General features: G+C 42.1%; 1 protein-coding gene and 1 long non-coding RNA gene across 2 annotated transcripts; both read left to right on the top strand.

Annotated features, from left to right (window-relative positions):
* The first annotated feature begins 934 nt into the window (after positions 1-934).
* LOC125708038 (uncharacterized) lies at positions 935-1,922 on the top strand. The gene is made up of 3 exons (XR_007382406.1): positions 935-1,115; positions 1,208-1,320; positions 1,704-1,922. It is a non-coding gene; the product is annotated as an uncharacterized LOC125708038 (long non-coding RNA).
* A 7,917-nt stretch (positions 1,923-9,839) lies between these two features.
* On the top strand, positions 9,840-21,290 carry cdc5l (CDC5 cell division cycle 5-like (S. pombe)). Its single transcript, XM_048975503.1, has 16 exons — positions 9,840-10,023; positions 10,615-10,718; positions 11,522-11,683; positions 12,100-12,227; positions 12,728-12,827; positions 13,348-13,566; positions 14,049-14,193; positions 15,013-15,201; positions 15,358-15,506; positions 16,161-16,323; positions 16,447-16,611; positions 16,954-17,034; positions 17,159-17,401; positions 17,748-17,945; positions 19,997-20,209; positions 20,592-21,290. Exons 1-16 carry the CDS (start codon positions 9,979-9,981, stop codon positions 20,697-20,699), a joined length of 2,412 nt encoding a protein of 803 aa, XP_048831460.1. The 5' UTR covers positions 9,840-9,978; the 3' UTR covers positions 20,700-21,290.
* The last annotated feature ends 1,514 nt before the right edge of the window (positions 21,291-22,804 follow it).

Genomic DNA, 22,804 nt, shown 5'->3' on the forward strand with positions numbered 1-22,804 from the left:
TGGGGTGCTGCCAGTAGCTTCTTGGCCCCCAGGCTCGCTTGGCGGACACGTCAGAGTCCGAAAAGGCTGCACACACCAGATAAGAAGCCCCGTTTGTGCCGAGGCACGAGAATCCGCACATGTGCTCAAGCGTGTGTTGAGGCTGCCTCTCCAGCAGCTGGTTGGGGTAGGCCTTGAGATCTACACGGTAAAGTCAGTGCAACTCAACACATCAGGTGATTGGGCTTTACTGGAAAACGCTGATGCACCAATGAGAGAAGATTAATGGCAGAATCAACACAAATTGGCTACGGTTGAAGTGAAAGGGGCAATTTTCAATAAAGTAAACCTTTTTACAGAAAGTCTTCATAAAACAATGAAATAATAATGGCAATGGGACTAACCTTGTTTGTATTTACCCAAAAGAAAGGTAAGAAATGCGGTGTATTTCAAAATATGTTTACATGGCAATGCTACACATTTTTGACATTCATGAAAAATTCATAGAGTTATGTATTAATAGAGAATCCCAGTGTCAAGAAGCCAAATTTCATCATACGATATTCATGCAGGAATCTACGACTTGAAATCGATTAGATGAAACCGAGGCAGAATAGCCAAGAAAGATCTCAAATGATGTTCTCTGACACCTCAGAAACCACACAAGCAGAAAAAAAAACACAAGGCAAAAACCATGGCTTTCCTTAAAATTAGGTCTTTATTATTGTTTGGTGATGGATGACTGCACTGGGAAACATTGCAGTGCTAGAGACTCAAATCCCCCTGAGCGCTAGAGGACATTCTTTTGTCAGGGATCTACTTAGAATAAAGAGTCCAAGAAAAACACAAAGAGCTGTAAGAAGATACAGCACACCCTGTTCTCAGATCCTATATATAGATAACAAACAGTCCACACTCAGTATAATTTTTGTTCATATAATAAATGGCCGAAGTGTTGACATGATATGTATTATCATTTTTTTTTGACAGGCAGTTTTATCCAAAGGATTTTTTATCGAGAAAGCAAGGTCAGCCAGCCCCTGCAGCGATTGGGGTTAAGGGCCTTGCTCGAGGGCCCAAAGGTGGGACCACGCTGCTGACCACGGGGATATGAGCCGGTGACCTTCCCATCTCAGGTATGGTGTAGTAAACCACTAAGCCACGCACAAAAAATTAGACGTGTAACTTTTACAAATGAAGCCATAGATGAGTCATTCTTGGCGATCAGGTGTGTGAAATCAGGACAAGGGATATGTGGTACGGGACCCTCGGGAGGAGGAGAAGAAGGGAACGATGCATCGAACATGTGCATCTCTTCCTCAAGAAAATGGAAGAGGAAAAGTAAGCAACTCTAAATTATGTTGTTGAAAAATAGGTATTCGTGTCTGGGTTATTGTCCAGCGAACACCCAATAGCATGGTCTTTCTCAGTAGGTCCACGCAGTCTTTGATAGGGTGGGTATTGATGGAAACGATTCAGCGATTCAGGAATGTAATTTCTCTGTGTTTAATTCTTGCTTTATTGCTGTTCGAAGAATTTCACCTCAGGAGAGTTGCAGTATGAAGAATTTAAGGCTTTTAATCTTACACATAAGAACTAACCAGCTGTGTAGTTCTATGTATAGACATACTGTATATGTGTATGTATGTGTCTGTGTGTGTATATAAAGGTATATTTAATGTATGGTCTAATTTACTAAATGATTCGATTCTCCTTGTTGCCAGGACTATAGAAGAATACATCTGGTTGTCCGCTTCTAGCTTTAAAAAAAAAAGAAAAGAAAAAAATACATCTTCAGCTTGGGGAAGAAAGGAGGAAAGTCTTGCCTCTGGCGGTAATTGAGTAATTCACCCAACTAATGGAAATCCTAGTTTCTTTAAAGGAACTGTCAGAAGATCCTGGCATTTTATCTGGAAAAATAACAGTAAAGGAATTGCCAAGAGAAAGGACCCTCATTATAATTGATAATGGTTGTGCTTGGCTCACAATCTCATTTATGATGTTTTGCTTCTTGATTAGAGAGTGTACTAAATGAATATGCAAGGCTTCCGAGCAAATCCAAGCACTAAGCAAGGTTTAGCCGCCTGTCGTCTTTAAATTCCCTCTCTCGCTAACGACCAACCCCCTTATGGGAAGCCCATTAAACTTACTCTCACTGCAAAGTTTGGGAAGTTTATCAGGAGCAGAGCCAACGGTGAAACAGAAATTAATTGGTCACTTTTAAGTTACAGACATGTATGCTAACCAGTCAGAAACAGGTTTGCAAATGTGGTTGAAGTGAGACTTTTCAGCGTTTAATATGTATTAGTTTGACTTATTTGGAAAAATTGTTTCATTACCTAATTACTTTATTTCATGTGTTTCATTTAAATGATTTTTAGAACAGTATAGCTTTATATGTGTATATTCCTGCTTAGAAACAAACACAAATAATCAGACACTTGGATGTGTTTACTTTCTACAAGATTTCATATTTCCAACATTTGCATAATATATGGAAACATTATGTAAATTGAATGCAGAGGTTAAGTACATTGCTTAAGGAAACACCAAAAGGCCATTTCATGGGATTTGAACCTTTTCATCGGAAGCCTATTTCCTTGCAGAACATGCTACCAGCTGATGTAGATCCCCTCAGTGCCTGGTCTTAGAAACTGCAGTCCTTCAGAGTCACAGTACGACAACTTTATGGCTATCTTCTGAATTAACATGTCATTTACATTTGATACACCAGGATGCGATGACTTACTACCAAATTAATTACTCTAATAATGATAAAGAAATTAGGAGCAAAGGAAGACTGTAAAACAACATTCCCTGTGCTTCAGGACAACTCAAATTTACAACCCCTACCTAAGTGCATATTTAACCTTTGCTCTAAAAACCGATAATAATCACAACTGAGAATAGACATCCTTATAATATAGCCCATCCAATTTTTCTTCACACGTTAATAATGCACTTAATTAAAACTAGCTTGGCAACAATTACTGTTTATGCATTACATGCTTAATGGCGCTTTTCAGCTGAGGAGATGGAGGTTTAAAGAATAAACTCTGTCAGGGAGAGGAAATGCTTGCGGGCTTGCTGACAGATGCGTCTATTGCCTAGATATGGCTCTATGAAATGCAAAACCAGCTATGCGTGCCTAGTGCTGGAGAAATTCCAAGCAAGCTATGGAATAAACAAAAGACAAACAAGTATCTTCAGCACATAAAAGTGCTTCTTTTGCCCCAAAGAACGTGTTCCTTGGCTCCCGAATAATAAAGGGCAACGTAGACAATCCGGGAGTGAGATTTGTGACCAAAGGCACAGTCTCGCCTCGCTGCCTGCCGGCAAGACAACACCTTCATTATTGTAGCTTAAGGGAAGCTTGGACACTCTCAAGGGACCGGTGAGCTCCTGATTTGCAAGGTTCTGCATGAAGCGCGATTAAAAAGCACTTTGGCAGGGAGCTGAGGGAAAAGTTATGGGCAAAGATATCTCAATGCACGGTATAGAATAAAACTGAAGTGGCTACTTGCCAAGCTAGGCATTCAGACACGCAGCACGCATGCAACACCTACTGCGATGACTAAGCTAAGTTCATCTTGAGGACAGCTATGAAAAAGAGGCAACAAATATTATAAGATCCTTCTATCAGTCCTATCCAGTACAGGGTCGGGTTGAACCTCAAATCTATCCCAGGATGCAAGAGGCACAAAGCAGTCCATTGTAGGGCGCAGTTAAGTATTATAACGGATATAATATTTATTGATGCTAATATCATATTTTTCCATTTCCTGAACAACAGCAAGTGCATATCATCTGTACCACACAAGCTTTATTACTGAGTTTTTCCTTTTATAGATGACATACAAAATGGCATATTTATCTACCCATTGTCTGAATCTGAACCTGAGGAATATAGATGTGTGATTTGACAGTCAAATGACATTTGAGTGTGTTGCTTTTTTCAGCTTTACTATACCAAACACTAATAAACAGCAGCCTTTGATCTATATAAATGGCAAACACCTAGAGTATAAAATGACATTCAATTTGAGTCAAATAGTTATATAAAAACAGAAAAAAAACAAAGTCACAATAAATAATGATTTGTGTGCTCAGACAAGTGGCTAACCTGTGTGCATTGTGGCAGGTGATAAAGTCAAGGACACAATGGAGGGTTGAGGGCGTTTTAAGAACCGAGTGGGAATACAGACACGATAACGACTTGGGTATTACATGCAATTTAATTAAAGCATTTATGAAAGAATCTTAAAGCTTGGTTGTTAACCTTGTACAGTCATGCGCCACATAACGATGTTTTGGTCAATGATGGAGTGAATATACAATGGTGGTCCCAAAACATTATAAAAGAAGTGAAAAATTCCTGTAACCTAGGGACGGCATACCTGATGTAACGTCATAGCGTATGCCTTACTCACGTGTTTGTGGAGATGCTGATGTAAACAAACCTGCTGTGTCATATAAAACTATAGCACATACGATTATGTACAGTACATAATAGCTAATAATGATAATAAAGAACTACATTACTGTTTATGTACACACCATACTGTGCTTATCGTATATTACAGTGTACTCTTTCTACTTATAAAAAAAGTTTGCCTAGGAATGTAGGCCACATCATCTAAGTTTATGTAAGTACGCTCACTTTGTGATGTCCATACACGACAAAATCTAACAAAGCCTAACGACTTATTTCTCATAACATATCCCATCATTAAACTATACTTGACTGTATCTGCACAGCACCATGGTTGGGATGCAAATCCTACCTCTGGCTCCGTGTGTAGTGGATGTACGTTCTGCCTGTCTTTAAGTGGGTTTACTCCAAGTACTCTGGTTTCTTCCTGCCTTATCAATAGTCAAATTAGTGACCCTAAATTGCTCATAGTTACTGGGTATCCTGATAGCACATCCAGGATGAAACCTGCCTCACTGTGAGCCTGAATTCAATAGGTAGCTACACAAAATGGATTAACCCTTTACTCTGAGACAGCAGAGATGGCATAATGTCTCAATTTATTGACAGGCACAGGAAAATGCAAGTCTTTATTTATATTAACCCCAATATCTAAATTAACTGAAAAAAATAAGATAGGGTACTGAAATTGTTTTAGTTCTTTTAATGGCTGCTCCGAGCTTCATTTCTGGAGAAACATCTACAGTACAGCAAGAGAGAGGTCCTGGCAAAGACCCTGCATATGCTAGACAGACTATATCATAATGGTAAAACAGCAAGACCAGGGCTATGCAACTCCTGGGCCCCGAGCCCTGCTGATTTCTCAGCCTTCCTTCACCTGAGAGCCAGGTGTGAAGCCTCTGACCAATCAGAATCAGTAATTATTAAACTAACTATCTGGGAGAACTGAAAACAAGGCCTGGAGATCCAGAGTCGAATAGCCCTGCAGAATTCTATGTTCACGACTGGGTCTATATGAAGTAGCAAACAGAACCATGTGACATGGTAAAGCATGGGCAGAATGATGACTTCCATTGGGCTAACAAATAATGTAAAGAACCAAAACAAAAGAACACAAACCATTTTAGCTTGAGCACAAGTTTCATACCATGAGAAACAATGTAGTCATAGAGTTTTGGAATTCCCTGCCAAAGAGCTAAGAACACAAAGTAAGGCACTGTCTGCGTCATGCTGTCCCTATGTATGCAATAGTATAAATAGAAAATTGTCACCTGAGTGAAGTGTGCCCCAGCCTGTGATTATTCTGTGCATTTAGTGTCAAACTCACAAACGCGTTTCAAAGTAAGAATTATAAAAATAGACTAATGTTAGGCCATCAGGTGAGTTTAACAGAACATTTTATTACATTTCCTAAAGTTAGCAAAACAGTGTTGTTTTGGTAACTTTAGATGTGTCATTTTGAGTATTGGTATTTTGGATGCAAATATGATGTGGAAAAGTACATTATATCAACACTTTATTACCAAGTGCAATTTTTTTCCAAGGCACTGCAGAGGGCATAACAATTATTATAATAGATACATTTTAATGCTCGACGCATAAGATGCCGAAAAGTCAGAAGATACTTTATCTGTACATACATTCGCCGAAGAAAAAGCCTATTCTGTCCAGAGTAATTACCTATTCCCAAGGGATTATTCTGCTTAACCTGATCAAGGCACCAGAATGTAAACCAGCTTATTGGCTCCACATCCAAATCTCACAGAGTTTAAACCTCTGCGGCAAAGACAGATAACCTCGCCCGTGAACAGGAAGACAAACAAATGCGGTCTCAACAGGGAGATAGTTATAAAGTTCTTTCTTAAACCTAATGAATTTTGTTCCACTTTCCCCTAAAAGACCAAACAGATGTCTGGCAGCGACCTCATTTGGGCCCTTTGTGTTTTGCCGGCCCTCCACCCTCCCCAGCCCCAATTTTGTTCTTTATTAAGCCCCAGATTGGAAGACGCTGGATGGTAAATAAATAATAAATTGGTCTTGTGCAGCTGCGGCCTGCGTAGGATCTGTCAGCGATCCGTGAGGCACAGCACATCTTTATTAAGTGGAATGAAGACCCCGCTAAGCTTAGCTGCCTGGGAGACGAGACTGTCAGAACTCGCGAAAGGCCTTGTCTTCTCATGTGGCATCTCTGATGTAATTATGCGATGAGTGCTACTGATCAAACAATATAAAGGCATTGACAGTAAGGGAAAGAGAGGGGCATCGTGTGTTTTACTTCATCAGGCCTGGCGTTTAAAATATTAAGCGCTGACACACCCTAAGGCACCTGTGGTGTACTGCTTAAGGGGTTGGACTGGCAACAAAGAAAGAAAATATATCCCTGAGGGAGAAATGCTGTTTCACTGTGTTACCTGCTACTGCAGATAAATACATATATATTTGCTGCAGCTCAACTGCATGCATATATCTGAATGCACGTTTCGATATGCGACTCATATATATATATATATATATATATATATATATATATATATATATATATATATATAATGCATAAAATTATAAGCTATGCAAGCTCATCTTCAATAATGTACTTGCATAATATGATTATATAGCAATATTTATAATCTTGAATAATTTCAAACTTGATATAATAAAATAAATTTTTTTCCACAGATAACAATTAGAAATTACACATTAGCAGAGATTAAGATGCACTTGTTTACAAATAATACTTCAGCAATATTTCTTTGGCAAGAATCAGGCTGCATTACAGTATTTGTCATGCGATGTGGCAAAATAGAAAACAATTGTGGCTATAAGTCTTTAAGGCTTTTAACAGAAATGCTGTATTTGAACTTTGACAGCACCGTGTTTCACTCGTGTTTTCTTACCGCTTTCAATTATGAGTAAAGGATTAAGCTCTTAAATGTGAATTTTTCAAATTCCTCACCAGCTGGTCTACAGCAGCAAAAGATCCACTGCATACAGTCAGAACTAAGAGGGTTTTAAAGGACTACCAAGGTCAAGCTTATTAATATACATTTGTCTGGGCAATTTCTTCCACTTTGTTTTCTGAACTAGCAGCTTGAGCTAAAGGAATCAGAATCACAGCAAAACCAGAACAATGTTTTGCATATCCATTTTTATTCTGCCTCTGAACGGTGCTGGATAATGGTGAATAACACTGAATTTTATAGTCAATGGCAGTGTATTGTTCAAGAACTTCCAAAATTAGTTAAAATATGAAGTACAAGGTACAGTTGAACCATGATTTATAACACAGAAAGTGTTAAAAGTAATATAAAATTTCTGTTTTATATAACAATCTTTAAAAAATTGTAATTTTATCCCTTTCTACAAAAAAAGGCTAAAAAAACTAAAATTAATATTCCTTAAAATGTTAACATAAAACATGTCAGCCTGCAAAATTTTCAGTGCTCTTTACCGTATTATTGCTTGATTGTATATTGTAACTAGTACTCTAATCCGGTCCACGTTAGCTGAACGATACTGTTAATGTGGCTGAGAATATACAACTAGGGCAGACTGGCAGCAATTGTTGAACGGGTTAGATGCAAAGGAGTTATAACACATTGTAAAACATGTCAGATCACAGATGTGAATTTCTAGATAATGCGCAATAACTCACTGTCACATTTAAAGCCCAAATGCGCTATTTTCTCAAGTTACTTGGCGTTGTGTCATTTATATAACAATGAAAAAAGAAAATCAACAATTTTCCCCTGTATCCCCTAAACTGAGAACAAAGCGCCTTTCACTTCATGGTTAATTTCCTCTGTAACTTGTTCATTAACGGCCAACATAGGCCACAGCGCACGGAGAGCCAGCTGGATATCGACATGAGCATTGTTAATGAGCAGATCTTCCTTTGCTGCAGCTCAACTGCATGCATATATCTGAATGCACGTTTCGATATGCGACTCAGCGCCATGCATATAAATATGCTATCAGCACGCCTCTCTAGCGCAGTGTCAGTGCAGTTTCACTGCATTTGTGCGTCACGCGTGTTCAAGCGTGTACACAAATGTGGCTACGTGCCATCGCTTGTCATTGACAGAACGGCTGCTGTGAGCGCCGGGGGTTTGTTAAGTGTGAGGTTTTGTTGGTTCTAGTTTACCTCCGGAGTCTTTAGGAGTTTTTTTGGCTGGGACGGACTAACATGCGGGTGGGCAGCTGCGGCCAGATGTGCACTCTGTCTGAAGCTGGCGGTCCTCCCGGGATCAGACATGGGCTAAAAGAAGGGGAAAAGAATACCTTAACTATTGCCCTTTTTTCTTTTCTTTTTAGAATACATATTCTGTTTCAGTATCTACTTTGAAACCAGGACATATGAGACCCGCACTCTTATTTTCTGTACGAGCTGAACGGAACGTACAGTCCTGACTCAGTGTCATATATTTGGCAGCGATCGCTATAAGCAGATGTACGGAACGCAAGTTGGAGAACATCCTATGGCTATACACAAAACCAGCTTTATTAATGAAATAAAAGCAGGTTAAACCATATTACATAATTACTGGGGGTGGGGTGTGGGGGGGGGGATATACACATGCCTTCTCAACAAGGCTGTTCAACGACCCGTGTCTTTCAGTGATCCTGCTTGTCAAAAGAATGATACCCGATTCTGGAGAAAAAAGAGACAGAACCTAAATTAGAAACATTCCATTGTACAGACTTAATATCAGAAATACACCCCGCCCCCACTTAAGAGCTTTCTTACAGTTGACGTGAAACCTCCCATAGACTGGGCTGCCCTGCTGTATTTAACTTTCCCCGATCAGTTTTCTGCCGCGAGTTATAAATATTCCACGAAGGACTTTCGCACCTCAACTGAATTATTCAATAAAAAAGTATGAATGACAAACTGTGTCTAAAAACAGTCGACTGATGAGTCACAGCATAATATAGTGGGTAAATCATTTAACGAAATAAACCGCACTAGATTGTTTTATCACCATCTAGTGGCATATTCTGTAGTAGCCTACACTAATGGGTTTTTAAAAACTTTATATAACGTCATGGTAAATGGTGGCAACGCCTATAAATTATTTTGGTGTCTTTTAATTATTCTTAAGGAATTTGAACATTAACCAGTTAACATAAAATTAGACGCATGCTGTTTAAATTAATTAATTAAATTAGAACAGTTTCCATAAAATACACAAAATACTCAATGAGCAGAATATTTAAGCACTGTCTTTATTTTCAAATAAATTTACTCGCTGTGTTTAATTTAGTTACAACATCGTGCTCATTTCTAAACTTATGAATATGAAAAAGGTCCTCTTCTCAGAGGTAACCTTTGTTTTCATGGCTTAGTTCCGTGAATTTGATCCATAAACTACAGGAAGCAGTGAATAGACTACAGTTATGGCGGGAAACAGGTTTAAGTTCCGTTTCAGCTGTTGATCTTCCGGTTCACATGTAGGCCCAAAATCCGCCCGGCAACGTTGTGCTGAAGCATCGGAGTGTTCATTTTTCTTATGCTAATGCACTTTATCTTTTTGCTATAGCATTGTGAAGTGTGAAATAAGCCTTTCAAGATGCCGCGGATTATGATCAAGGGGGGTGTTTGGAGGAACACTGAGGTATGTGCATCCTTTCGATCGTTTTTGTAGTACACCTGTTTTCATCACATTGGGCGAGTTTGCTAACTGCTTAGCTAGTTAGCTAGCTAGCTGAATGATGAGAAGCTATTGCCATTCTGTTGCTTGTGTATCTAACTTATCGCGTGTCTTTTAAAACAACCGATTGCTGCGTTTAATGTGTTCATTTACTCTATTTAATGTGCCGTTTGCTAAATCGCGTCCATTAGCTATCTGCCAATCTCACAGTAACGTTTTCACAGCTAGTCCTGTAGCTGCATTAGCACTCATCCGTTCTTTTGCTTTTCTTCAGCAAGATGTTAATTACTTCTGCCGAAGCGTGATTGCATTTGGGTTCTCAGTCGGAAACCTGATAATCGTATAATTTTTCCAGTTATGGCTAATATGCTCATTACCTTAACAGCTATTACTCGTCCCCGCACTTCATTAATTTGACGTCGTGCCGATAGACACGATTCGTCCGAATGGCCATGACACTAATGTTGTTTCTCAGGCTTTGCTATGGTCTATTGTTTATGCTATTAAACATATTACGTTAATCACTATTTGTCTCCATGCACAAATCTTTTCTAGGATGAAATCCTTAAGGCGGCTGTTATGAAATATGGCAAAAACCAGTGGTCACGAATTGCGTCGCTTCTACACAGAAAGTCAGCCAAACAGTGTAAAGCCAGATGGTAAGTGTGTTTTAATAGCGGACACGGGCTTTTTGTTGTCTGTCCTACAGATGTAATTCACATGAGGTTCTGTATCAATCAGGGATTACACATATCTGGGCATACAGGTAGCGTGTTGGCGAAGGAATTTATCAAGGGCTGTCTGTCAGCTTGAGTTCCGGGGGAGGAGGGCGTCCGCTGTTTGTTTTAATAAAACTCAAATATTACCCAACTAAATATTCGTACCCAAATACATTAAATATTTCTTGGACCATACTTACACTCTTTATTTGATATAGTAAAATGGATGATGGTATCTGTCTAATACTGCCTGAGTCGTCTCTTGGGGAAAGTAAAACCATTATAGAGTCAAAGTTAAAAAAAAATGAATAAAAAAAAAATTATGAAAAAAACTATGACTTATTTTGCTGGTGCTTAGTGGCTGATGAGACCACAACAGAGGTTCATTAGCCTGCACAGGCTTCCTCACATACTATGCCATGAAAATTTGATTTCCGAAATAGTCATTCAGTAGCTGAAATTTGCAATTTAAATCTTTTATTAGTCTTTATTTCCCATGGCCCCCAGTATCTCAGCTATTTTGTATCTCAAGTGTTTGCTATGTAATGAAGTCAAATAGCATTTTTAGTATTTATTCTAGATCTAATTCAGGATAAAATTGCAGTCCCAGTCTTTTGTAGATCCGTACCTGTTTGTGTAATCGATATAATACATGTACATATACTAATCTATATACTAATTATCTCTTGTTTGAGTTGTAAGGGTTGACCGTGATGTTAAATTTTTGCGTTGATATGTTTCAGGTACGAGTGGCTTGACCCGAGCATCAAGAAGACAGAATGGTCCCGCGAGGAAGAGGAGAAGCTGCTTCACTTGGCCAAGCTGATGCCCACGCAGTGGAGGACCATCGCCCCTATAATTGGGAGGACCGCTGCCCAGTGCTTGGAGCACTATGAGTTTCTTTTGTGAGTGTAGCTTAATCTGCTACTTAAAGACATAGTAGGTGCTTGCGCTTAATCTCTTCTGACACATTGCTCATCAGGCATCCTTGTTGATGTTTAACAACTGCAGGATTTTACAGTCCTGGGCCCTTTTTAAAATTATTGAATCTTCTACTCAAAGCCAGATGAAGGGAATGCATCATATTGAAATAGTTTTAAAAGTTCCTTTAAGAATTATAAGTTTTTTAACCATGTCTCTGTTCGTTTCATCGGGTATAGTTTACTGTTCAAGATTCTACTTGAAGCATAATCCAGCCATGGTTTCTTTTCAGTCTGCAGGCTCTCTAAACATTTATCTCCTTTTGGATGATTAATGGACATATTGAGAAGGTTAAGTGGTTATTTCGACGTGCGTCGATGAGACTTGTGGTCTTTTTCAGAGACAAAGCCGCCCAGAGGGACAATGAGGAAGATGGGGCGGATGACCCTCGCAAGCTTAAACCCGGCGAGATCGATCCCAACCCAGAGACCAAGCCGGCCAGGCCTGATCCTGTGGATATGGATGAAGGCAAATCCGCTGCAGTGTTACTCTGACTTGAATCTGGAAAATCACATATGATTTATGTATTATTAAAGAGGTGGAAAGTTCAGGTCTAGAAAGTACAAATCCCGACCGAGGTTTTGTTACAACCAACCAGTTGAGTAGCCTGTAGCTATGACACTTTATGCACAGCTGTTTGGTTGAAATGAAAGCTTGTTTTGTATTCGCACCTTCTGGACCTGAACTTTCCACCTCTGATTCTTCTCAAACCAGTTGGTCATTAATAGTTTGGACCTGTACTGATTCACGCGGTTGATTTAATATTATAGTCCATTTTATTTTTCCTTAGATATGGCAAATTATCCAAAATGTATTTTATTGAATGTTCCCGCATGTTCTCGTTTTGTTCGCGTTGCATGTGATGCACAAGATGGTCTGTTATGCTTGAATGGTACAGATTGTGTTGCTCGCCTGTGCTATTTTGAGTAGCTGTCCTCTGTCTGAATCAATCTGTTTTGGCTGTTCAGATGAGCTGGAGATGCTGTCAGAGGCCAGAGCTCGCTTGGCCAACACCCAGGGCAAGAAAGCCAAGCGGAAAGCCAGAGAGAAGCAGCTGGAAGAGGCTAGGTCTGTCTGTGGGTGTTAATGAGGGAGCCTTGTAATGAAAGTTATGTGACATTAGATTAATATCTGTTTTTAGTACAGTGGAAGCATTTTGCATAATAAAAAATTTGATGTTATTTTTCATAATTAATTAGTTGTATTCAATACCAGTTAAAACCCATATGGTTCTACAGACAATAGTCACTGTCGACATGCCCCCTCGAGAAAGTGAAATTGGCTTAAGTTGGCACAACCCCTCATACGCTGATAAATCCTGTATTTGCACTGGTATGTTGGAATTCTTCTCTTTGCCTACCCCAGCTTGCTCTCCATAGCTTGAGGGTCACAGCTCAGGGCCAGTCAACATGTTCTGGATAATTAATGTCTTTCCCTCGTTTTATGCAGTTCCCAGCCGTTCTGCTCAATAACTATTAAGTTCGTCGTTTGTGAGCCGCGCTGGGACCATCTATGATGATCATTCGGGTCTGCGCACCGTTAGGTTTTTGGGAGCATCTTGAGATGTTTGCCACGTTCTCCTCCACAGGCGCTTGGCCGCCCTCCAGAAGCGCCGCGAGCTGCGGGCCGCCGGGATCGACATCCAGAAGAAGAGGAAGAAGAAGAGGGGCGTGGACTACAACGCGGAGATCCCCTTTGAAAAGAAGCCGGCGCTCGGCTTTTACGACACCTCCATGGAGAATTACGACGCTCTGGAGCCCAACTTCAAGAGGCTCCGGCAGCAGCACTTGGACGGGGAGCTCAGGAGGTGAGTGAGCATGCGATGGGAAAATTAGACATCAAAGAATCAGGAAAGGCGTGCAGCGTGTGTGGCTCAGCGGGTAGACAGGCCACGTCTGTGAGTGGCAGGTCGCTGGTTCAAATCCCATAGTCAGGAGAATGATGTTGTTTTTAGGTCCTTGATCAAGATCCTTAGTCCCAATTTCTCTAGAGTCACTGACAGACCATGCTTTCTGAATTGTAAATTGCTTTGGATAAGTGTTTGCTAAGTAAGTAAATGTAGTGGAAGCTTCTTAATGTTGTTTATAAACAGTGGCAGCTATGAGACTGGCAGATTTGCATGTGGAAGATAATTAATGGCAAATGACACAATATTGCAATTCTGAGAAGGATTTTGTGTGCGGCAAGTACGTCGTGATCACCAAGACGAACCGTTTTAGTAAGCTGGTATATAAACATCATGCGGTGACCTTGGCCCTTGATGATGTCATCCTCACTTCCCCACCCTAGTGAGAGGGAAGAAAGGGATCGTAAAAAGGACAAGCAGAAGATGAAGAAAAAGAAGGAATCCGACCTCCCGTCAGCCATCCTGCAGACTAGTGGGGTGTCAGAGTTCACGAAGAAAAGGAGCAAGCTGGTCCTTCCCGCTCCACAGGTGAGCAGAATATGCAGGAGGTCTTTGTGCGTTTATCTTTAAATGCGTCTGAATGCAGTCTGCATGCCATCATATACATTTACTCATGCATATGTGTAAGATAAGCAACAACAAACGTCTGTCTGTCCGGTCCGCTCCTGTCCCGTCCTATGGACAATGTGCAGTGCAGCTCGTTAATTGCCCTACTTCCCATCAAACTGTACACTGCGTATCAGTCTCGCTTGACTGATATTTTGAGCTTTTACAACAATAAACTCCTAAATCATGATGTATTTATACAACAGAGAAGCTCACTTACCCCGGTCAGTGGTTTTCAGTTTCCCTGAATGTCCTGCCGGTACAAGAACGATTTGATGAAGGTGAAACGACCCCCTAATCCTGAGTGCTGCCTGTGAGGAATGCAGCATTGCTTACTCTCTTCACATTACATTTATTTAGCAGAGGCTTTTGTCCAGCACAGCATACAAGTGAGGGTCAGCGAATTTCCCCAGAGTAATAGGGTTAAGGGCCCAATGGTGAAATCACTCTGCCAGCCTTGGCATTTAAACTGGCAACCTTCTGTTCAAGGCCAGAGTCCTAACCCAAAGAGAGAAACCCACCGACCTAAACTTGTGTGGATTTTTGTTCCTCGGTTTGAACTTTAAACTTTCAGGTTAAGTACTGGGCATCCTGTTAACCCTGCCTCTATGCCTTGGTAGACCCTGAGTCTGATGATCTTTTATTACACGTCAGAGACAGCTGGTACAGGATTATATGGTACAGGTGTGTTGGTGAAAAGTCGACTGACTGTATTCCGCACGGGCATGTGCTTGAACTCAGATCTCCGACTCGGAGCTGGAGGAGGTGGTGAAGCTGGGCCAGGCCAGTGAGGTCGCCCGGCAGACTGCGGAAGAGTCTGGAATCACCAACTCCGCATCCAGTGCGCTGCTGTCCGAGTACAATGTCACCAACAACACCATGGCCCTCCGCACACCCAAGACCCCAGCAGCACAGGACAAGATCCTCCAAGTCAGTTCGGCCTCCTTCCCTGCTTAGACATTCCTTTTCCACAATTATATTATTAATGATTATATGAAGTATAATCTTGCTATGCAGCGATAAATTCAAACACGGCGCTTTCCTATGGAGCTATACATAAATACTGCAATGTGACACTTCCAACAGGAAGCCCAGAATTTGATGGCCCTAACAAACGTGGACACGCCCCTCAAAGGTGGCTTAAACACCCCCCTCCATGAGAGCGACTTCTCTGGGGTCACCCCCCAGAGACAGGTGGTACAGACGCCAAACACCGTCCTCGCCACACCTTTCCGGTACGTGTTTGCTATAAGTATAGTGCGAGCGTGTTAACAGCATGTGAAATACTGCTCTACGAAGGCAAGACACAGTAACTGTGTGTTTCATCAAAATCACAGTTATGACTGAATTCGGGTCTCATAGGTTCTGTTCTCAAAACGCAGTCTTAATTCAATCTCGGTTTTGAAGAAAACGGTTGGAAAATCAGTTACTGTGAAATCCACACTAAAACCAAGGCCAAGCATCTTTTTCCCCTCTGTGTCAGCATAGTTACTGTGTTTTGCCTTCATAGAGTAGAATATATTTCTGGGCTTTATCTGGTACTCGAGTACAGCTAATCCTCGTTTAGCGACTGATTTCCACTGCAGTTGCCAGGTCATTAAGTAAAACGGTCACTACGTGAAAATCACGATAGCCCAGGCGTGACCCTGACTGCCTCTAACTTTACTGCAGCTGTCTGTACTTAATTTCTTTTATTCTTCATGAAGTGGGTATTTCTACCAGCATTTTGTTAAAATGCACGTATTGCTTGAAAAGTAAATTATTCTGTTTAATGTTGTATTTGCGAATGGTCCCCAACCAAAGTAATCATTAAATGGGATTGGTTGTAATCGTTGTCATTATTGTATTGTCTGAGTTAAATCCCTTTGTTTTTTTGTGTTTTGCAAAAGAACCCCAAGTCATCCATCAGAAGGCATGACCCCACAGGGGGGGCTGACGCCTAAATCTACCATAGGAGTTACACCTCTGAGGACCCCCTTACGAGACAAACTTAACATCAACACAGAGGATGGGACGATGGACTACTCTGATCCAGCTTACTCCAAACATCTGGTGAGTATTATGGACCAGTGCCTAGTATCAACCTCCTGAGATTCTTGAGGTCTTGAGATCAAACTCTATTTGCTCGACTTGAAAATCCTCGGTAAATGTTACTCGTACTAAAATGCCCCACAGCAAAAAGAGTCCCGGGAACAGCTGAAGCTCGGCCTGATGGGGCTACCCTTGCCCAAGAACGACTTTGAGATCGTGCTGCCGGAGAACGCAGAGAAGGAATTGGAAGAACAGGATGTGGATGAAAGCTTTGTGGAGGATGCCGCCGAAATCGAGCTCCGCAAACAGGTCAGTGGTTCGTTCGTTGGGTTTTTAAACGTAACCTGCTGTATGAGCATAGAGGGATTTCATTTGGGGGGGGGGGGGGGTATTTAATTAACCGGTATAACTTATTAACGTGCAAACTCCAAAAATGCAATTACCTTTTCTTCGTTACAGGGCTCTTTAATTGTGTGTTTTTTAGCTATTAAACTTAATTTTTCTTCCTTGGCTTTGCTGATGCATGCAATTAGGGTTTTATTAAGTTGCTTCCTTGAGATGCTATTTCTATGTTAAATATCTTTTGTGTGCCTTGTTTCCTTGAATGAATCCTAATGAACGAGGAGCTCACAGTATCCGCTGCTTTAATAGGCTGTGAGAGACGCTGAGCGTGAGAAGGAGTTGAAGCAGAGACACATCGCAGTACAGAGGGATTTACCAAGACCTTCCGACGTGAGTTTGGCTATTTCGTCAATCGATGTTAATTATGCAAACCTGCATGCACATGCTGTCAGGGTGTGTTGTTTTATAGTGTCTCCGATTGTCCTAAATCCTTGCATACTCATACAAAAACAAGGTCAACGAGACGATTCTGAGGCCTCTGAACATCGAGCCTCCGCTGACGGAGCTTCAGCAGGCTGAGGAGCTCATCAAACGCGAGATGATCACCATGCTCCACTACGACAGCCTGCATCACCCCTACACAGACGCCCTCCTGAAGAAGGCCAAGGCCGCCGGCTTGGGCTCCAGCAGCGCCGAGCACATGGCGTACCTGGAGAAATACGCTTACGAGAAGGTCTCTGAGGAGGACCTCCGAAAGGTCAGCCCGACGTGAGGCGAATGTTATGCGATGTGACCTTCAGCTTATGAAAGGATGCTTTCAAACAAATTACCTCATTCATGTCTAGTAAAGGTATTTTGCAAAAGGACATAATAAGCACTTTTAATAAATTGTTTCGAGTAGCTAGTAATTAAACGATTAGTTAGTAATCAAGTTATTTTAACTTGACCAACATGATGCTTACCTTTGTGGATGCCAATGGTACAATCACTAATTTCTTGCCAAATATTATGTGTGCCCCCCCCCTGCATCAGGTATTGCTAATATGTCAACTGAGCGACAAGCTGATTGATTGACAATTTGGTGTGCTATCTTTGCCTGCCAGGCGGTCGAGCTTCTGGCTCAGGAGATGGAGGTCGTCAAGCATGGTATGGGCCATGGTGACCTGTCCATCGAGGCCTATAACCAGGTGTGGGAGGAGTGCTACAGCCAGGTCCTCTACCTAGCTGGGCAGGGCCGCTACACGAGAGCCAACCTGGCCAGCAAGAAGGATAGGATCGAGTCCCTGGAGAAGAAGCTGGAGGTAAGAGATGGAATGGAATGAATGGAAAGGGGATAACCAGCGTTTTTAAATTTGTCCTGTAGGGGGCAGCATTGATTAATTTGTGATTATTAGGATACTTATTTTCATTTCACTTAAAATTGTTGAGCAAAGGAAGGCTAGTTGAAGATGCATCAGTATTAATACAAATATAAAATTCCTGCAATTTTTTTGATGTGGGTTATTGATTACAGTAGTATAACAATACGATATCCCCTTTGTGTAATGAAATTTACATAGTGCTGTGATACAGGCATTGTTAATCATATCCAAGTTTTTATATTCCAGTGACCATGGAATATGGATGAGAATATTGCTAATAGTATTCGGTACTGAGATGTTTGGATTACCAGATGAAAATGTTAGCTAAATAATGTAGTTTTGTAATACTTATTCTGTGTGTAGTTCTACACACTGTAAAATGCGAAACCTGAAAGTGCTGCTGTATCGTTTCGTTCTTTGTGAGTCACAAAGGATACATTTGTGTGACGTTTCTTGGCTGGAGATGCCGGAAGGCCTCTAGGACTGTATTTATGCAGCCCCCCCCACCCCCCCCCCCCCCTCGGAAATGCAGCGGAGCCGGCAGGGGGGCAACGCCGATGGGTGGATTTGGGCAGTGGCATGTGCTGAGGACCCTGAGGGACTGCAAGCACCTCATTCGGCGGGGGTGCGGGGGGGGGGGGGTTAGCAGCATTTTCTGTTGTGGCAGCATAATGCCACATTTATTTAGCTGGACCCCAGCACCACACCCCCTTGCATTTGTGGAGTTGTGGGTGTTGGGGGTGTCTGCTGGGGGGACCTTCCTGTACCAGCCCACCCACAAGAAACAAACTGAGGTTATGGCCAATAACATTAACAGTTCAGGCAAGGCCTTCTGGATGGGGGGGTGGGGGGTCTTAAGAGTGTGTCATTTTGCTGGTATTACAGGAAAACAAATGGTTTGTTTTAGGGCCTGGACACCATTCCCCCCCCCCAAGCTCTCTATCATACGCTTGATTTTCTGGTCTCAAGGACACAGAAGCTTTGAGGTGCCGTTTGCATGTTGTTGGTGAAACTGACCATTCCTTACCGGAATACTCATAGGGGGCAACAATTCCAGTAAGAAAACAGGCCCATTATGGGAAATGCTTGCTTGCTCCCCCCCCCAACACTGGGGGGGAAAAAGGTGCATTATGTTTGGGCTTTCATGTATTGACGTTGGAACTGCATAGTTCTCTTTTTCCAGTTCATATTTTTGTTTTAACTGGCTGTTCTTTCATAAGTCACAGGTAGTTGTAAAGTTATAGTATTTGAAAGTCAGTCATGCGTTGGGGTAATTATTGTGGCTGTTTTCCCCTCTATCTGTGCTCCTGATCTCCTCCTCGCTTCTGAATTGCCACTCTTTGCAGAATATTACAGTGGCAGCTTTTGAAATTTTTCAGAATAGTTTGTACATCCAACTCAAACTATTTAGATGACCTGTACTAGTTTCTTCACGGTTATCGACAGAATAATGCAAAGGTATTTGGTATCTGCTCTGATTTTGTATAAGACCAGTTATGGAATCGATTTAATGAATTTTGTTGATGACTTCCAGACCGACCCCAAAAATGAATATACAGATAACAATGAAAGAACCTGGTTGTACTTAACTGTCCTTTTTTCTTGTTTGTATGTTATACTGTAAGCTCTGTTCTGCTACTTTTCTTTAGAGTTTTAAGTGCAAGTGCATGTCGGCACTGTTATTAATTACTATACTTCCTGGACGGGGAATTCAACTTTGGAAGCTGTTGTTTTGCCACAGTAAGGATTATATGAGGTTGTGCCCTTAGCTTCTGCAACGGGTTCCGCACCCCCCCCCCCCCCCCAACCCCCAATCCCCATGATCCTGAGTAGGACAAGTAGGTATGATGGATGGGTGGGTAGATGGGTGGGTAGATGAGCTACCCAGGGAATACATTGTGGTTCTGACATCTATAATTGTTTTTTTTTTTTCCTTCATTTTATTTACCAACCTAATAACCTGGAGCGTTACACATTTTCCTTGCCTATAGATAAACCGAGGTCATATGACAGCAGAAGCCAAGAGAGCAGCAAAGATGGAGAAGAAGCTGAAGATTCTGCTGGGAGGCTACCAGTCCAGGGCCATGGGTTTGGTGAAGCAGCTGAGCGACCTGGGTGACCAGGTGGAGCAGGCTGTGGTGGAGCTCCGCACCTTCCAGGAGCTGAAGAAGCAGGAGGACCTGGCCATCCCACGCAGGCAGGAGGTGAGCAACCTCTGGCTTTCGCCTTTTGGTCTTTACCACACATCTGTTGGCTGCTCGCTAATTCTAGTACTTCTGCTGTGGGCACGTATTCCCAGGGGATTCTGGGAAAGGTGCAAGTCGAGATCATCTATACTGATAAAGCGAGAGTGGGCGGATTGTGGAAATGGGCCGAATTTGTCATGCGTGGGCCAAGTTCAGCATAGACATAATAAATAGCAGGCGCAAATTGACCCGTCAGCATTCGAGACGTTTCGCGAGAAGAGAATGGCTGCTTGGCCCACCGCTCTGCTCCTTGTACGCGGAGAGCGTGTGGGCTCTGTCAGCAAAAAAGGAGGAAGAGAAGAGGACGAATGACGTTCCCTGTGTTTATTTTCTTTGTCAGGCTCTCCGGGAGGACGTGCAGAGACAGCAGGAGAGAGAGAGGGAACTCCAACAGAGGTTTGCAGACTTGCTCCTGGAGAAGGAGACCCTTCTGTCTTCCAAGTTTTAAAATAGGACTTCAGATCCGCCGGGGCCCTTGTTCTGCTCTGGCCGTTCCCAGACAGCCTCCCTTCAGCGTTGGCATTGTGGCTGTAATGAAATGCTTCAGCAAAAAAAAAAAACAGGGGGGTGGGGGGGAGCCACCATTTTTGGTCCCTGACCAGCCGTCGCTTTGGAATCGGTTCCGCACGTTTCCCCGCTGAGTATGTGTCGATTTTTGTAGAGATGGTCGTTGTTCTTCAACCAGCTATTTTACAGGGCATGATAGTCTACATGTTGAATTACACGCATACCAATACTCTTACCGTAGTCTTAGGAGGAAACATGAGTGCTTCGCTAGATGGTTTGACAAACCTTTGAGCTGAATCTGTATGATAAACCTTTTTTTAAACCCGGGGCTTGTTTTGCATAATCTCTCTATGTGCAAGTGCCCAGCTTACCGTATGGCCTCTGCCTCAGACCTGTCATTCCTGCCGTCTGCAAGTGTCAAAACGAAGTTTTTTTTTTCTCTTTTAAAACATGCTGTTTATTTGCTTTCATTTCCTGAACCTGGAATGTATTGATGACATCTGGGAAATAAATGGTATTTGATTTGCCAGTGTCCTTTTGTCTAATGTATTATGTTTAGCAGAAGTTTTTATCCAAAGTGAGACATAATTGAGGGAGTATGGGCAGGCAGATCCTGGAGAATCTAGGCTTAAAAGTCTGAGTCCAACTCATTGCAAGGCTCTCACACACACACACACACACACACACACACACACCGGGCAATTTGGTGATGCCAATTAATCTATGCATGTATTTAGCTATAAGATAGAGCAATAGTAGGGAAGTGGCATGGTGGTACAATGGTTAGCACTGTTGTTGTCTCTGGGACTTTCAAATCTCCACCAGGGTTCTGTGTGTGTGGTGCTTGGATTTTTCTTACGTTATTTTCTCCAGGTACTGCAGCACTCCAGCTCCCCACCCAAAAACATGCTGAGATGAACTGGCATCACCAAATTGCCTGTGGGTGGGATGAGAGTGAAGTGCTACAGTACCTGGGCCACAGAACCCTGGTGGAGATTCAAACCCAGGTCCTACGGGTGTGAGACAACAGTGCTAACCATTGTACCACCCAGCCTGTAGGATGAGACTGAAGTGCTGCAGTACATGGAGAAAACATGAAGGAAATTGCAAACTCTAAACAAACACAGATCCCTGATGGGGATTTGAACCAAGGTCCCAGGGGTTTAAGACAACAGTGCTAACCACTGCATCGCAGTGCCCCATCTTATAGGCTAAATACCTGTGGGATTTATAATGTCAGCCAACTGAACCCACACAGCACTGTCAGCTGGTTTTGGGGTCAGGACCCCCAGAAATAGTTACCTAATGTCAATGACACTAGTGTCATCCCACCTTTGCCCCTCAGGTAGATAGCAGGGAATGCTTGCAGTTACGAGCACTCCGTCAGTTTTTATACATTTAAACTGTCATGTTTTAATTTAGTACATGTACAGTTTCACATAAGAACATAAGAACTATACAAACGAGAGGAGGCCATTCGGCACATCAAGCTCGCTTGGGGAGAACTAAACTAATAGCTCAGAGTCGTTAAAATCTTATCTAGCTCTGATTTAAAGGAACCCAAGGATTCAGCTTGCACTACATTATCAGGAAGGGTATTCCATACTCTGACTACACGCTGTGTAAAGAAGTGCTTCCTTAAATCCAGCTTGAAGTGTTCTCCCGCTAATTTCCACCTATGGCCACGAGTTCGTGTATTTAAACTAATGCTGAAGTAACTATTTGCTTGAACAGCATCCAAACCTGTTAGAATCTTATATACCTGGATCATGTCCCCCCTCAGTCTCCTTTGCTTGAGACTGAACAGATTTAGCTCAAGTAACCGTTCCTCGTATGACATTCCTCTAAGACCAGGAATCATTTTTGTGGCCCTACGCTGCACCTTTTCTAAGGCCACAATGTCCTTTTTAAGATATGGTGACCAAACCTGCACACAATATTCTAGGTGAGGTCTCACCAAGGAATTGTATAATCTTAGCATTACCTCCCTTGACTTAAACTCCACACACCTGGAGATATACCCCAACATCCTATTGGCCTTTTTTA

The sequence above is a fragment of the Brienomyrus brachyistius genome, chromosome 14 (assembly GCF_023856365.1).
Source record: "Brienomyrus brachyistius isolate T26 chromosome 14, BBRACH_0.4, whole genome shotgun sequence".
Taxonomy (NCBI): Eukaryota; Metazoa; Chordata; class Actinopteri; order Osteoglossiformes; family Mormyridae; genus Brienomyrus; species Brienomyrus brachyistius.

Bases quoted from the DNA above. Each gene is read 5' to 3' on its own strand.
- cdc5l (XM_048975503.1), top strand. From the start codon at position 9,979: ATGCCGCGGATTATGATCAAGGGGGGTGTTTGGAGGAACACTGAG. The intron at 15,507-16,160 runs GTACGTGTTTGC...GTTTTGCAAAAG, and splicing joins GTCCTCGCCACACCTTTCCG to AACCCCAAGTCATCCATCAG. The intron at 17,402-17,747 runs GTCAGCCCGACG...TTTGCCTGCCAG, and splicing joins CTGAGGAGGACCTCCGAAAG to GCGGTCGAGCTTCTGGCTCA.